This window comes from Leptonychotes weddellii, chromosome 10, assembly GCF_054177405.1.
Source record: "Leptonychotes weddellii isolate Sample4059 chromosome 10, ASM5417740v2, whole genome shotgun sequence".
NCBI classification, from domain to species: domain Eukaryota; kingdom Metazoa; phylum Chordata; class Mammalia; order Carnivora; family Phocidae; genus Leptonychotes; species Leptonychotes weddellii.
Window position 1 is genome coordinate 63167330 of NC_138378.1, and position 17155 is coordinate 63184484.

General features: G+C 45.8%; 1 protein-coding gene across 3 annotated transcripts in view; it reads left to right on the forward strand.

Moving 5' to 3' along the window:
• SPTBN1 (spectrin beta, non-erythrocytic 1) overlaps positions 1–17155 on the forward strand; it is a 194985-nt gene that overhangs the window by 121471 nt on the left and 56359 nt on the right. For all 3 annotated transcript variants that reach the window (XM_081832014.1, XM_081832015.1, XM_081832016.1), the window contains 4 exons: positions 2106–2257; positions 11849–12022; positions 15719–15810; positions 16973–17053. In XM_081832014.1, coding sequence (XP_081688140.1) covers positions 2106–2257; positions 11849–12022; positions 15719–15810; positions 16973–17053 — 499 coding nt within the window. The remainder of the gene's footprint in view (positions 1–2105; positions 2258–11848; positions 12023–15718; positions 15811–16972; positions 17054–17155) is intronic.

Sequence of the window (17155 nt, forward strand, 5' to 3'; positions counted from 1 at the left end):
GTCCCTTGATAGGCTGGGTGTGGTGTAGTGACTTTGAGCCCAAACCCTTTTTTTTTTTTTAAAGATTTTATTTATTTATTTGAGAGAGAGAGAACACATGAGAGGGGATAGGGTCAGAGGACGAAGCAGACTCCCTGCCCAGCAGGGAGCCCGATGCGGGACTCGATCCCGGGACTCCAAGATCATGACCTGAGCCGAAGGCAGTCGCTCAACCAACTGAGCCACCCAGGCGCCCGAGCCCAAACCCTTTAATAACAGCCTCGATACCCATCAAGGGCTTTATTAAAGACACTTCCAACTCCAGTGTAGCACATAAAATGTATTACAATTAAAAAAAATTCGTTGACCCTAAAAACATCTGAACCAGGAGTTACTTGCTATCTGTGAAATGTACTTAGGAGAAGCTTAATATTTTTGTATTCTGCTCTGGACCCGCTTTCAAAACCGCCAACTTTCAGCAAAAAATACAGCTCCCTGTGTCAGTGTCATGAAGTTGCTGTCCATCATGATGATTGTGTGATTAATAATGCATGTGATCTCTCTGTGACTTCTCATGATGTTATTGGTACAGCTCCTTTTTCATCTCACTGTGCCCCCTTACTACCTTTTTCTCGTTCCTTCAGTCCTGCCCTTTCTGATCCTCTGTTTTGGGTTGGCCTTTGTCCCGGGGAAAGGCCCTCTTTCCCTCTGGACAGACTGTTCCTTTAGGGGAAGGCTGAGCTGGGAGGAGCTGCTCACCGCAGCAGGTGGCCAGCTGCCTCACCTGCCAGGCTGGCCGCAGTACAGGCTCACCCGCTGTTGGCTCCGCCTGGCTCCCTCCCTGTGGTAGGGTAGCTGGAGGCCTCAGCGAAGCCTTCCAGGCAGACCTCCCAGGATGCTCTGTCCAGCCTGGGATCCCAGTATCCCCATGCCACCAGGTACATGCCCTATAGTCAAGGGTGGCTTTTGAGTTGTCACCTAGTAGTGGTGAAATACATAAAAAAATTTGGGGATCTGCTCCCTTTTTTGTAGATTAATGCATAAACACGTTGGTGGGTTTGGGCTTAACACTGGAAGGAGTAGATCTTGGGTCTTTTGGCGCAAATTCATGCTACAGAACCAGAAGTGGGGTGAGTAACTGACAGAAGGGTATCTGTAGAAAATAGTGAGTACGAATGGGTACAGGGTATATTCTGTGCATCCCTGTTGAAGGTTTCAGCAGCCTGTGTTTAGAACATTCTGCAGAGGCAAGAAGTTTGGAAGCCTGTTTGTACGGATGTGAAAGGCCAGTTCTGGGCAGATGTGTCTAGGCTTTGAATTGGACAGAACTTGATCACTGAGGCTTGAAAAACTTAATACTGTTTCCTGGATCACTTGGATGTTCAACTACCACACTCTAGACCATAAACTAGCAGTTGAATTTTCAATGAATGGTTGAAGTTTGGAGATCATAGCTGTTCACCCATCTTATGGAAGGGGACCCTGAACCCAGTATCTCAGCACATTTTTGGTGAAACCTTGGGCCCAGGCCTTGCTCTCCCAGTGCCCGGCCGGATCTCTTTGTACCTCACCAAGTTGCTTGCCATTTTCTCTGTTATTCATGGGACGTGTGACTCAGCAGGTAAGAGTGTCATTAAAATGACATGAGTGAATTCATCTTCCTTTATACATGAGGGAAGCAATTTCTTGCTGTCTCCTTAGCTTTTCTACCCCACATCCCTCCCTATACTGTGTACTTGCCTAGCACACGCCTTTTGGCGGAATAATAGTAGCTGCAACGTATACATTAGAAACTTGACCAAATGTTATGCTGCTGGGCAGGGCTGCACTGGACCCCTCCTGTGATCCACTGTATCCTCTGGCCTCTTCAGCAGAGAGCAAAGAAAATGAAGTGAATGAGAGCAAGGATATTCTGCTGGTGGTACACTGAGAGGCTTGGGTGTGTTCAAGGGTTGTATGGTTCTTACATTCCTGAAGAGTTGATCTTGCTTAAGAGGAGCTAAGTTGAGGTTTCATTCAGAGTTTAGTTTTCCTGTTCTTCCCTTGGGGTCTTTTGACCCTGCTAGCACATAGCTGCTGCGGCCATGCTGTAATTGATGGTAAAGTGAGCTCTCTTCTGCTTGCAGATGAGCGCGAAGCTGTGCAAAAGAAGACCTTCACCAAGTGGGTCAATTCCCACCTCGCCCGAGTGTCCTGCCGGATCACAGACCTGTACACTGACCTTCGAGATGGACGGATGCTCATCAAGCTCCTGGAGGTCCTCTCTGGAGAGAGGCTGGTAAGTGGCACTGTTATTAAGTGACTTTGCACCATAGGTCAGAGAATTTTTTTGAAAAATCAAGTGTGGACTTGTGTTTCCTGATGAATTTTGCAATTAATGATTGATGTTTTTGAGAAGGAGAACCTTGATAGTGAGATGAGCATGTCGGGAAAACTGTGTACCATTGTGAGTCTAGCTGATGCTCTTGAACTGTAATTGAGTGGCCTCATTCTGGTAATTTGTGAGGTTACTACCCTTGGTCTGAAAGATCTTGGCTGTGAAACAGGGCACGGTGCTGGAAATTGCAGGGCCAGACTCAGGCACTGGCTCCAAGATGAATCTGTATTCCACGAGGTCATGGAATAATTTTAAATCTGTTTCTTACAGATTGTCTGGAAAATCTGAGCTGCCGTTACAAGGTGGCAAGAATTGAATTCAGTAGTCTCTGATGTTTTTTGCTTTCTTCCTTGCATACTTTTTATTTTGGGGGTGGAGGGAGAGTCTGGTGTTTTGTCATCTCCTTGGAAACACAGAGCTTCTGATCAGTTCGTGGTGCCTTTTTGGGCAGGGGATTTGTCAGCCTACACTCAAAGTTCTATTCCCATTCTCTTTCCCAGAGGTACTGCGGCTGTCTCTGATGTGACTTTTGTTTATGAACCTTAAAGCAGTCCCTGTAACTGACCCAACAGGTTTTGTCTGGTCTCGGTTTGAAAATAGATGCTAAATTGTACCAGAGCACATGTAGTTCCATAGGTGGTGGTGGGACCGAGCCAAATGCTGACACCCAGGGATAGAGCCCCACACCTGTAGTGACATCACCAGGAAACTATGACGCTGCTGGTTGGCAGGGCTGCCAGAAAGCCTTATTTTTAACTTGAGCTCCACCCTGGAACTTGACAGCCGCACGGGTCTGTATGCAGACCGACCCTTACACCTCTGCCCTGTTACTAGCCTACCAACAGAATTGCCTCTTGAGCCTGGGTAAAAACACAGAGTTTTCTCTCTCCCTGCCCCTGTGTTCAAGAACCAAGTCCTTTAAGAGATAGTGAGGCCCCATCTCGCCTATAGTGAGTTTTGTCTCTGCTCTTTGTTCCTCAAGCTTGCAGGTCTTGTTACCTCATCTTCTTTGAGAGTTTTGGGTCAAGCTAACCAAACTCAGAAAAATAAAGGAGGCTTCTGCTCAAGACCATGATGGCTGCCCCGAAAGTAGTTTCGAGAGGGTGAGATTGGGGGCAGTTGGGCTCATGTGCAGAGGATAAAGACCTGTCATTTATTGCATTTTGATTTGTTTTTTTGAAGTGTGTATTGTGTGAGAACCTAGGGTAGAATTATTGTGATATGCACCTTTAAATTTAGTTTTTTGGGTTTTTTTGGTTTGGTTTTTTTTTAAAGATTTTATTTTTAAATAATCTCTACACTCAATGTGGGGCTCAAATTTATAAGCCCAAGATCAAGGCTCGCATGCTCTACTGACTGAGCCAACCAAATGCCCCTAAATTTAATTTTTATAAGCAGGCATTTTCCCCTACTTCTCAACTCATCTTTTTCTTCATAAATGTCTAGTGTGATTATTGATTGATTTTATTTTGTTTGTTTTTGAAAATAGCTAAAAAATTATTTAAAGGTCATGTGGATAGAAATTAATTTGAACATTTATTTTGGTTCCAGTAGGGTTCAGTCTTCCAGGCTGTAGGGAGTGAAGTGTTCACCTTTGAAGGTCCATAATTCTTGAATACTAAGAAGATTGTGTCTTTGATAATATCCACATAACAAATGGGATCAGTCCTATTGCCCTTCATTCTGAACAGGGTAGCAAGAACTTAAGTAGGGAAAAAGAAAGCAACTAACAAAGCATAATTCTTAGTCATGTGTAGATCCCTCCCACTCCTCTCTTTATTTGCTGTTATCAATACTTTTTTTTTTTTAAGCCACCCAGAGACCTAGGAGAGTAGGGGTGGGGAAGAACATAGGATGGGCACTATCTCCAACCTCTCAGGCAGTCAGTGCCAGAAATTGTGTTTAGCAATGACATACCACTTTGTGAACCCCCAAGTGCCTTAGCTTCTTTGGTTATTCGTTCCTCACAGCCAACCCTGATTATAGGTTGTGCAGTCTGATTAATCTTCTTATTCCAAAAATAAGAATACCATAGATAGAGTGAGCTAAAGCTCTTGTTCATTCAGACTGAAGATTTTCAGCCTGTTTGGCCCCATGGTTTATTTGGTTCACGGAATTTTCTGGAGGGGACACAAAACTATTCTCTGCTATTGGCAGTGGAGGCTGCCGGACACTCAAGTTAGAGACCATCCCTGAAGGAGATGACCTCCTTGAGGGCCTGCCCCAAAGGATCCTTGCATATTCAGAGTACAAAACTAATGAGGCGGTTAGAGCTTCCAGGCGTGGGTAAATTCTTTTTTTTTTTTTTTTAAAGATTTTATTTATTTATTTGATAGAGATAGAGAGAGGGAGAGCACAAGCAGGGGGAGCGGCAGGCAGAGGGAGAGGAAGAAGCAGGCTCCCCGCTGAGGAAGGAGCCCGACGTGGGGCTCGATCCCAGGACCCAGGGATCATCACCTGAGCCAAAGGCAGCCGCTTAACTGACTGAGCCACCCAGGCGCCCTGCGTGGGTAAATTCTTGTCCTCAGCTAAACGTGTATGGTCAGATAGCATTCAGTCAGCTCTGGGCTTTCTGCACCAGTGACCTCAAACCCCGTGTGATACAAACGTTTGCCTTCCATCTGGACCTGTGTCTCAGTCGGCATTTTAGCTCCATGCCTTACCGTCAGCTTGGCAGTGTATAACAGATGAATGTCTGAAAAACTAGAGTATCTAAACTTACTTTATTAATAAATTCTTGGAGGCAGTTAATCCTTCTTTACAGAGGAGGAAATTTGTCTGATTTTTACTGAGTGAAGTTCAAAGAAACATTAGCTTAACGACCCAGACAATTCCACCCTAACCCCATCTGCCTTTCGGTTCAGTAGAATTCGAATTACATTTGAACAAGTTTTTTTTTTTTAAGATTTTATTTATTTGACAGAGAGAGACAGCGAGAGCAGGAGCACAAGCAGAGGGAGTGGGAGAGGGAGAAGCAGGCCTCCTGCTGAGCAGGAGCCAGATGTGGGACTCGATCCCAAGACCCTGGGATCATGACCTGAGCCGAAGGCAGATGCTTAATGACTGAGCCACCCAGGCACCCCTGAAAAGGTTTTAAGTAGGCATTTGGGTTATCAAGGCACTTGATACTGCTGTATGGGGAACGTCAGAAGGCAGAAATCCCCTTCTGGGGTCCTGGCTTGGACAGGACCTGTGTCTGGAGATGTCCCTGTCTTTGCCTTCGGTATATCAGTCTGTGGAGCAATGAGGAATCTCTGAGGCTGAGCCAGAAAGCTTTTCATACTTGGGTGGGATTGGGTTGTTGACTAAAAAAAAATTTTTTTTCCAATATCTTACTCCGAAATTACGGTAGACTGTAACTCTTCATGAAGGTGTTGCTTAAAAATTCCCTTAAAAAATATAGGCCCACCCTTGACTTCAGCATCAGCTGAGCAGATCAAAGCTATGGCCACAGAACCTGTGTCAGTTACTTTGTCATTGGTCCCAGATCCCAGGGCCTTGGGAATAACATTGTCAGGCTTAGACTTTGGGGGTGAAGTGGAGCCCACAGGTCACAACCCAGGTTTGAGGCTTGCCTGTGCTTCCATGGGCCTCAGTAGTGAAGAATGCTTCTAAGTAAGGCCGCCAGTTTTTTGCTTTGTTCTTGCCAGACAGAGCACTCACCTCTAATGCAGAGACAAGGTTTTCTGAACACTCTTCCCTCCCCCCAGAGCGCTCACCTCTGACCCAGAGAGGACAGGGTTTTCTGAACACCTCTGCCCTTCCCCCCCAGCTCCTGCCATTTCCAGTTGCAAATAGCACTGGTTTTTGCTTGCCTGTTGTTTTCCTGATATTCTGTCGTCTTACTCTCTTACTCAGCGTCAAAGAAGAGAAATCAACAGGATTTTTTTTCTTTGCCACCGTTAATTCCAGAACAGACTGAGCTAGGTGGGGAAGATAGATTTACCGTGAGATTTGTTAAGCCTTAAACCCTGTGTTGAACTGCGCCCAAGTGAATTTTACATAAAGCCTTTGTTAGGAGAGCCATACTGGCATGTGTTGTTGTTGAGATGGGGTTTTGCGAACTGGCCACAGAATCTACCTGTTGTTTGTCATATCATTTGTTTGGGAGAATTTTCTTTTGTTTTGAACGAACAGCCACAGAGGAACACCCCCTTAAATTGCAGTCTAATTTTAACTGCAAAAAGTGCAAAACGTGAATTAATAGTGCTAGGTATGCACCATAAAGGACCGAGTGAATGGTCCCAGAGCCCTAGAGCTGGGAAGGGGCAACGAGCCTTCTGGATGGCAAGTGGGTGGGGTTCCAAGCAGGATCCAGGAGGGAGGGGTTCAGGTGTGGATGGCCGGAGAAGATAAGGGTCAGGTGTCTGCTGTGAGGAAGAGTGAGGAGCGCATTTCGTGGGCATCAGGAAGGACCTGGGGTAGGAAAGCATCCCAGCTAAATTGGAGGTCGTTTTTGGAAAGAGTGATGATGGTAACTTGAGCATGTCTTGCTTTTTAGTATATACTGTCACGTCCGCAATCTTCACTGAGTTCTCACAGTCTAATGAAGTGGGCAGTTAGGCTTTATGGAAGAACTAGGCAGAGGGCGCCAGGATCTTGCCCAGGGCCAGCGTGACTAGTAAGTCAGAGAACCTGGCCTCCAGTCCACTCTCCTGTTTGTTGGTGCCCTCCTTTCCTGCTGAGCCCTCCTGGAGAGAAATACTCATTGGGAGAGGTCCCAGTCAGTGAGGAGACAGGCAGGACCTACTGGGACACAGTGTGTTATTCCTTGATTAATTCTAACCGGAAAAGAATCATTTATACTCGTGAAAGCTCAAAACTTGACGGGGGACTTAGTGTGAAGTGAGTTTGGCTATGTATTGTATTAGAGGAGACTGGATTTAGTGCTTCCCATCCTATCATCTGAATTAAGTAGAGCCATGTGTGTGTGTGTGTGTGTGTGTGTGTGTGTGTGTGTGGTCAAACTATTTTTGATTAAAAGACAAAGACATAAGCAAGTGTCTGTCACATTGGTACGTGGAGACCAGTTGGTGTCTTTCCTCCATTTCCTCTTTAACGGAGCAAGGGATCAGTGGGCACGTGAGAATTCACCTTGCACATTAGTAAGCCTTCCGCTCTCCGGCACATATGTTGTATTTTATGGAAGTGACTTTGGTGACCACTAAGTTAGATCCCTTCATTTCATAGGTACTGAGCGTCAGAGTAAGTGGCCAGCCGGGCCATCCAGCTAGTGTATGGCAGGTAGAGTCCTAGAGTCTGCCTCTCCCACTTCCCAGGGCTGGTGCTCTGTCCACCCTGCAACCCTTGGAGAACTCTTGCTCCAGGTGGCTTCAAGGTGACTTGGGACACCCATAGAGAAAATCTGAGGGAGTGGGGGTGCCAGGGTGGAACAGCGTGGCCCAAACCTCAGGGGGCCTACCAAAACACCCTGCCAGAAATCCTCCCCTATGTCTTCCTCTTTTACTCAAGGAGGCCAGATCGCTCTAGGAAACATTTGTTTTCTCTTTGCCATCTCTAGGCTCTGACAGAAACCCTGCCATTGTGATTATTCTGTACTTCTGCAGATCCTGACACTCTGCAGGGGATAATAGATTCAAACTCAAGGATGGGCAGGCAGTGGAGGCAGATGGTGGACCGGGGACCATCCAGCTCCTTTGTTGCTTTCTAAAGGCATTGGGTCCACTAGGGTGGATTTACCCAAGGTCACACTGCTTCTCCGAGGCAGGGCTCGGACAAGTTGCTCTAATAAGCAATAGGAATTGTGTTGTCAGGTGCTAGAGGTGGTTCTTTAGCCCTGTAATTTCCACTCCTCCTTTGGAGTCTGAAAAAAGATGGGCCTGGGGTGAGGCCTAGGATAGAGCTGTGCTTGATAAAGACTTGGGACTAGAAGGGGCCTTGGGAAGGGAAACAGGAAAAGTGCCTACAAGAGCAGGGAAGCTCGTTAAAATGATTTAAAGAAGGATCCGTAAAAATGGGCATTTCCTCAGAGGAACCGTTCTCCTGCTGCCCCAACGGCCACTTGTTTCTGTGTCACACGCGAGTCTGGGGTCGATCCTGTCTCCACGGGAATGGCATTTCAGGCCGCCCCATCAGAAGTGACCTCCAGGACAGAAAGGCACACGTTGTGGTAGGGACACACCAGCGTCATGGTGGAAATTTGACAATAATTAATGGAGGCAAGACAGGGAACGCTCCTTTTCTTGGCAGAATCAGCTGCTCTTGGGGCGCGGCCTCAAGAAAGTGTATTACTGAGGACTGCACCCCTCCCCCTAATTCCATTGTGTTCAGTTTTCTCCATTGTTATCTCTCTTTTCCTTTTAAGAGGTTGGAAGTTTAGTAATATAAAAATAGCACTTAAAAAAAAAAAATGATACCTATCTGCCAGATGGGAACTGAGTCTGTTTCCTTTCACGTGGAAATGTGCACCACTCTGGGTTCTTGGTATAGCAGGAAGAGAATGAGCTTTGGAATCCTTGCGGCATGGATTACTCCCATCTGTCTAAGCCAGTGTCTTCTCCTCGTGAGGTGGTAATTATTCTATGGTGTTACTGTGAGGATTAAATGTGATAACCGTCATTAACCACCTCACAAAGAGGTTAACATAGTTGCTCAGTCAGTGGCAGCTGAGAATGTTTAGATCTTGGGAGCTCTGCTGTTTTAATGACCAGTGTGTTTCAAGGTACAGCTCTGTGAGATCAGTCATACTTCCTAAAATTAATTTCCTGTCATCATTGCTCCCTAAGCTTGCCCAGCTACTGTGCCCTAAAACAGGATAGAAGCGCTCCCTGAGGCAAACAGGAGACCTGGCAGCTGGTGTTCTTGAATTTTACTCTTGCTTCTTACTCCCCGTCCTCCTGTGCCACCAGCGAATCATTTAACCTCACCGTGTCTTATTTATTCATTTGGCTTAGAAGGCGTGAATGGGCCACTGAAGATGAGTGAGCTTCGATGGAGATGAAATGTGGGGAAGTGTTTGAGAAACGTGAGGGTGGTAAAGGGACTGAGGTGATAAAGCACGTGTACTAACTGTTTCTGTGCAGTACTTAGCCCAGTTTGAATTAGTAGCTACAGAGCAGTAATAATATTTAGAATGTCTGTAAATCATGTTTCTCAGACTTGTTTCCTAATAAGCTTTGAACTACTACAGAGCGCTTACTATGTATAGAAGCCCCAAGTGTCAAGGTTTGGGTATTTTCACACCCTTTCCCCTCCGTCGGGACACCACCGAACCACATTTTTCTCTACCACTTTTTCCTTTCATTCCAGTCCAGAATTTAATTTGGGGTGTCGGGATTAAAAGAGTGGTATTATCATCATCACTGTTTGGAGACAGTTTCTCCTGATTTTGAGCTGGCCTTTCAGTTGAAGTATGTCAACTTCTCAGGCTCTTAGTGGGAAAATTCTGTCTAGAGCCTAAATATTTCCTGTTGTCTCCAGAGAGGTGTATTATATCTAAACACAGGGAAAGGTGGGAGTCCCCTTTTTTTTGTTTTAAGTAGAATTGTCAGGAGGAAAAGACTTGAGGTACCCTTCACTGGTAGAGAGACATTTTGTGTGTTTGAGAATGCTGTAATGATAAGTTTACCATTCATTTATGTAACTGCCCTTTGAGATAATTGTTGGTATTCTAACCAGTTTATGGGTAAACAGTTGAGAAGTAAGGCTCTGATTTGCTAGAAAGTGGTGGAATTGTAACTTGAATATAGGCTTTTCAAAGCACAGTTGTTGTCCTCTGTGTCGAATTGTCCAACAGAAGCATATTGCATAGAGCTGGTTTGCTCGTGTTTGATGACTGAAAAGATAAAAGGCTGTGAGCAGTAGGGAAATTTTAGGGAAAGGGAGTTCCTCTTCCCCCACACCCCAATCTTGGATTGATTTGGGGGAGAATTGTAAAAAAGAGGAGTGGTTCCTGAAAGTTTTCCTTTTTTTTTTTTTTTCCCTGCCTTTTGGAAGTTCATGAGGTTTGTTTGTTTGTTAACCATTTGAAGGCATCTGATCATTTACCTGAAGAGGTTTGTCTAAAATTTTTTTTTTTCCAGTTCCTTCCTGTGTCTCATGCCCTGGTGTTTCCAATGGCTGGTGCTTTTCAGGGGCTTGAGTTGCATCTGGGTCTGCAGTGAACCATCCATAGCTCATTGGGCATGGCCAGTCGCATCCACTGGCGTCCCTGTGATGTGGCATTAGACCTTGTCAACCTGCAGGGAAATGGACCTTTATCACCATCCTGCCCCACTCACACCTTGTACCCACATGGATGTGGAAAGGAACATAGGTTCCCCTGAGATTTTGTAGAGAGAGAATAGAGGCTTGGAGAAAGGTCTTGTGCGTTTGCGATTGAGTTTTTCAAGATCAAGTCTGAAAGAACAGTGGTTATACCTGATGGAGCCTGGGAAGATACCAACAGCCCCCCAGTCTACTTCCTGTTCCCCTCCTCCTTAGCCCCTTCTGATTCCATCCACACTGTTTCTCTCACGCTCAGTTAGGAATGACCTTTTTTGCCCCCCTTCGAGTCACACTTGACTGTGTGCTACAGTTAGTAGAACGGCCTAGTGCTCATTGCTCTGCAGGCCTTGGCACCAGGACACTTTGGGTTTGAAACAGCACATGTCGGTGGACCCCTGTCTCCTTAGTTAGGTGCACTTAGTCATTGAAAAGAGATGAGAGGGAAAGGCCCTGGGAGAGCCGGAAGCAGCGTCAGCCTGAGGTGCAGCCCGGACTAGTGGGGGCTGTTCTGGGAAATGGATAGGAGGAAAGGACAGAGCCAGGCGGTGGAGGTATGAGCTTGCTCTAGACCCAGTAGATGACGGAGACCCACGGAGAATTTCCTGGGTGTGTGCCCTGATCTTTTGCTTCGTTTATTCAGAGTTGCTTCGATTGGATAGAACTGGGTAAAAGGAAGAGACATTGGGGTATTCAAATTACACTGCTCTGATACTGTCTTTTCCTTCATCCTTCTCAGTCACACCTTTTCTCTCGACCCTCCGCATCACCCTCATGAACTGCCACTTGGAAATTCTCCTCCTTTGGTAGTGTGTCCCCTTTTCATTTTGAGCCAGCCTTAGGAAACAACCCAGACCTGCAAGGAGCAAACCTATTTTTATGTTTAAAGCAGCCAGAAAAGTCCTCGGGCGTGTTTTGCCATGCATCTGCAGAAAACTGTCAGGGGGCAGCAGTAGCTCTGAAGTCCTTTAGGGAGACTGGGTTCCTTTCTCTTTAACCTTCCAGCCTCTGTGCTCATTTGTAACCCGTGTCCTTGCAGGGTTAAACAAACCTCTGAAGAGGGATCACCGTCCCTTCAGTAAACTTTGCTCTTGTAAGGATGTTAGGTAAATACTGTCCTTGTACTGAGCGAGCACACACGTTTTTGAATGTTTTGGTTTGGGTAGGGCAGCGCTGCATGAACAGGCACGTGCGAACTCTGGGCAGTAGCTCCCAGCCTGTGTCTGCCGTGTTAGATGATCTGTTTCCACCTTCTACTCCCGTTTCTAGCCTAAACCCACCAAGGGACGAATGCGCATCCACTGTCTGGAGAATGTGGACAAGGCCCTTCAGTTCCTGAAGGAGCAGAGAGTCCATCTTGAGAACATGGGCTCCCATGACATCGTGGATGGGAACCACCGGCTGACCCTCGGCCTCATCTGGACCATCATCCTGCGCTTCCAGGTAAGGACACTTGGCCCCAGGATTCTCCCCATTGCAGAGGAACCAGGAAGACCAGGTTGAAATGACATCCCAGAGTCAGGGGTGCAGAGCCGTGTGTTGCATTCAGCCGCCATCGGCACGTGGCAGCTACCACATCCTCCCTCAGTTTTGCCAGCCCCTGAAAAGTTCTCTTGTCAGATAAGGGGGTTTCTGGGCTGCATCCCTGCCTGCCACTCTAAACACCTGGTGTCTGCCCCTGAGCTTTCAGGAGCAGAGATACAGAGACGTGGTTGACGCTAGGGTACTGGCATTAGGCTGACTGAACTTCACCAGGTTGTAGCATGTATCCTGGAGTATTTTTAGGAGAAGCTGGGTGGGCTCCATTTTCATTTTCTCATTTTCCTTTGGATGTGAGGAAGCAGTTTTCAGGGGAAATGTGCAGAAGCCTTATGCTTGTGTGAATTGATGACAATTTTATGGGTTTGTTATACCCGAGGGGAAGGCTCCAAGTATAGAAGTACTCTAAGCCAGAAGGTACTCTCAAGGTCATTCTAATTTCTTCACTTTGTGAGGAAAGGGAGGGGCCTTATCCAGGATTACAGGGCCGGTCAGGGCTACAGCGCTTGCTTCTGACCCTTTAAGAGAGAGCTCAGAATTCCAGTCCTGTGGAGCACCTCTGGCTGGGTCACTGGCTCTTTCTCCAGGCAGGGCTTCCTGCTCCCGCTTTTCAGCTAGAATTGAAATGCCGGAAACACTTCTTACCAAAGCGTCAGGTTACTCTGCAAACAGATGTCCTAACAGTCCTGTCTCCTGGGTGGCTCTGTTCTCTGTGCCTTTCCTTCCTGTTCCACGCCTTTGATAGAAAGTCTGATTGATTTTTCTGGCAAAATAAAGATCTCACCAAAAAAGGGCAGAAGCAGAAATCACGTTATAGCTCTCTTTGTATTCTTCGTAAAACTCTGAAATCAGCCTGTAACCAGTCGTTTTCTTTCTCATTTCCCCAGGGAGTAGGTTTGAGTTAACAGTGTTCTGGGTGTGTATGTGGGAGGAGGGGTAGGAGCTGAAACAGAGCTGTCCGAAGAAACTCCCTGAATGGGTGGTTCCCAAGCCTCGTGATCCTCTGAGGCCTTGGGAAAGCTTTTTACTAATTCAGATTCTCTGGATCACAGCCCCAGTGATTCCCAGTAAGTAGTTTTGAAGAGGGAACCACTGTTGAAGATGAAATCGTGAATGGAGTTAATTACAACAATCAGTGACTCAGTTTTGCAAACAGAACTCTCATGTAGGTTTCTGTCCGTTCCTAAATGATTTGAAAATGGAGTCAATACCATTAAATTCATTAATTATAGCTCTCATTCTTAGGCCAACGGAAGTGGAATTAGTAGGACCTTCCTTTAGCTTCACCTCAGTTTTGTAGAGTATAAAGTTCTCTTTCTCTTGCCTTTGGCCTGTAGTGATCAGAGCGTGGAAGGGCATCCTGATGGTGGCCACTCTTCACATCGGGTCATTGCCCGTTGGTGAGCCGGCACACGCAGCCCTTTCCAGGATTCTCAGCATGAACTGGGTTGAGTCATGGACTAATTAGCTTCCTGACAGCTTGCCTTTTTCTGTAATTGAACTTGTAAATGCTGATATGAACTTTCTCTTTCCTTTAAGGCAAGAAATCTAGAAAGACCTAGATGTCACTGCATGGCCTGCAGTGTGGGTGTCTTATGTGACCTAGCTTCCTCCATCTAGCAGCTGTATTAAATCAGTACCCATTCCACAAATAGGTATTGATTCTGTATCGGCCAAGGCCCAGCTCACTTTCTGCTTCCTCTGTGAAGCTTCTCCACATTCCACAGAGATCTCTCTTTCCCCCAACTCCTGAATATACAGCCTTGTTTACATTCCCAGTGCGCACGTGTGTGTGTGCGCACACGCGTGTCCAGAGCTCTCAGGACCTGCCCTGCCCTGTCTGTGCATAGCAGATATCCATTAAATACTAATGATGACATATAGGTTTCATTCTGTTGTCCATTTAAGAGAGAGTAAAGGATGTTGTGAGAAACTGGAAGGAAAGTCTTGCTTCCTGTAAATACTTTCAGAAGGATAGACTGTGTTTCTAAATGACCAAGTTTGAAAATAGATTCCCTTCTTCACACACAAGCATGAGAAGGTCGACAGGGGTTAATGTGTAGAATTCTACCTGCCTTTCCCGATGAGTCTGTGTCTTACCCCTTGAATAAGGTTATTCTTTCACATTTACTTTCTCCACAAGAACTAATGATCCTAATAATAGAGTTTGGAGTTTATGCAGACTCATACTTCACATGCTTAGCATAGTTTAAAAAGGGTAATTTTCTTAGAAGTATAATTATTACAATTTTTAGGGGTTTTCCTAGTTGAAAGTTCCTAACTTTTTAATCTTGTATTTATATATTATCCTTCTATCTCTTTTCCAGAAAGAATTCTGGGGCATGTCTTTAGATTAAATAGGAAGACCCATGACAGACCAGGGCAGGGAAGCTTGGAATAGCTGGAGCTAAAAGATGACGGGCGGCCTTCTAGGCCAACACCATCCCCGTCCCACACTGTAGTATTATAGGCAAGAACCTAAGGGCAGAGGGGTATTTAGAGCATTTGTCTAAAATCACATAACTGGTAGGGCAGTAACATTTACGGGTTCCTCGTTAGGAGCTCAGCACTTCATGTTCTTGCTCCGCGTAAGTGCACAGCAGTGTGGTGAGACAGCCGTTGTTGCTGTTGCCGTTCTTCAGGTGGGAAGCTGCAGAGCTGGCCCGGGGACACACAGGTTTTAGACCCAGGCAGGCTGATGTTGGTGCCAGTAGACCAGGCTCTGTGTATAATACTGATTTTATGCTCTCCATGTGTGGCTTATGAATGCAGACTGTCTTAGTCCATTCGGGCTGCTATAACCAAACACCATAGACAAGGTAGCTTACAAACAATAGAAATTCATTTCCCACAGTTCTGGAGGCTAAGTCTGAGATTAAGCCAGCATGGTCTGGTAAGGTCCTATTCTGGTTTGCGAACTTGTCACTGGGCCCTCACGTGGTGGAAGATACTAAGGATCTCTCTGGAGCCTTTTTTTTTTTTTTTTTTTATAAGGCACTAGTCCTGTTCATGAGGATCCTACCCTTTGCTAGGCCCCACCTCCTAATACCATTACCTTTGGGAGTTAGGATTTGAACATAAGAGTTTGGGAGAGCCACAGACACTCAGACTATAGCACCGACCATGGAAGCCCACATGTGCATGTTTTCTCTGAGAATTTGGGTCTGCTTTTAGGAAAAGGTATATATGCTGTCCTCATCAAAGAGGAACATGCACCTTAGTGTGAAAAACATTTGGTTCTAAAAAACTGAACCGAAGATTTTTCTGGGGTCTGGCGAGGTCCAGGGTGTTCACAGTGAGCACTTGTAGTTGGGAAGATGGGCTCTTTTGAGGTTAGAAGTGACCCCTAATGGGGGGGGTTCTGGGACGGCGTGCAGGTAAGTACTCTTCACTTCCTTCCTATCTGTGTGCAAAGTGGAAAACCTGGTTGGTGTTGCGGTGAGGTGAACCTTGAAGAAAGCAGTTTTCTTTGGCACAGTAGACAGTCTGCGCAGCTGGGCTGTGATCTGAAGCTTACTCTTCGTGTATGTGTAGAACGGTTCTTCGGTGGCCGTTCCTCGCAGCTGAGCCATGTCTTCGTCTCCTGTTTGTCAATCTTAGATCCAAGACATCAGTGTAGAGACTGAAGACAACAAGGAGAAGAAATCTGCCAAGGACGCATTACTGTTGTGGTGCCAAATGAAGACAGCGGGGTGAGTCTGAACCCCCCGGGGGCCCGGGGCCACTGCAGCCACCTCTCTGCGGCGCTGACGGCCGTCTCCTCCACTGCTTCCATCAAGAAGGCTCGTTAACTCGCAAGCAGCTGATGGCTGATATTGCAGCTAGCTCACAGCACGAGAGGAGTTTCCCTCTCTCTATCAGGGAAGCTCCAGAGAGCAGTATATGTTGCATTTTAAAACCCTGAAACCATGTTGAAGAATCACATCCACAATACTTTAAAAAAGCAGTTGGGGGTGTTCTCCTCCTCTTAATTTTTGCTGCTTTGGGGAAGCTTTGTGCAGTCAACTTAAGAGTAGTCTTTATACATTACCTGTGTTGGTTTTCCTTCCTTTTATTCTTCCTTTGAAATTTTAGTGAAATTACTTTTTAGAGAACTGCATCTGTTCTGTTACTGAAATTGTTAGGTCTCGTGGTACTTAGAAACGATTTCCTACCAGGGTAACTAGAGAGTTACTTAGAACTACTTTGAGGACAGTTGTAACTGTAATGGACGTGATTAATGGTAAGTATGGAGCTCATAAAGAGGGTATTCCTAATAAGGGGATCAACTTAGAAGCCTTTGATCAACCAGAGATACAAAGTCTGTAAATGGCATAGAATAGCTGAGTGAATAGGGGTAGGTCTCAAATAGAGGGAAGTTTTTCAGGGAGATACTTGGTTTATAAAACTTTATTAAATTCAGTGATCTCAGAAAGAAAGCTGAGTGTCTCATGAATAGATAATCACAGCTGCTTGCTCTCTCCCCAGAATTCAGATCTCAGTGACTGCAGGGTCCTGGTATCTTTGCTGGCAGAGGGGAAAGTCAGTGGAGGCAAAGAGGTCTCAGAGGTCTCTGGGGGTTGTGGTCACTTTTTCCTTTGTAACCATGGTGTTTTAAATTTAAGACTCAGTTCACATCTTTTGTCCGATTGACTTACCAAGAAAGAAAAGCCACGTGGATATGTATTTTATTTTTATTTTCTAGAAAGCTGAAGTTGAAGCAGTATTTCTTCTGACTTGATTGTCCTTTTGATATTCATTGCCTCACATTTTAATAGTACTTACAAGCTTTTTCTTGAACACTGCATTTCGCAAAACTGTAAATCTTTATTTGGTAACTCTGTTGCCTTTTCTCTTGTGCTTTGTCTTTGTTAGGTACCCGAACGTCAACATTCACAATTTCACCACGAGCTGGAGGGACGGCATGGCCTTCAACGCACTGATACACAAACACCGGTAAGTCACATCCTCAGAAATCATACTGACAGTTTTGGGGTAGAATGTTGACATTTTTCTGCCCACATCTGGGTGACTTTTGACCCTCATATCCATTGCCTT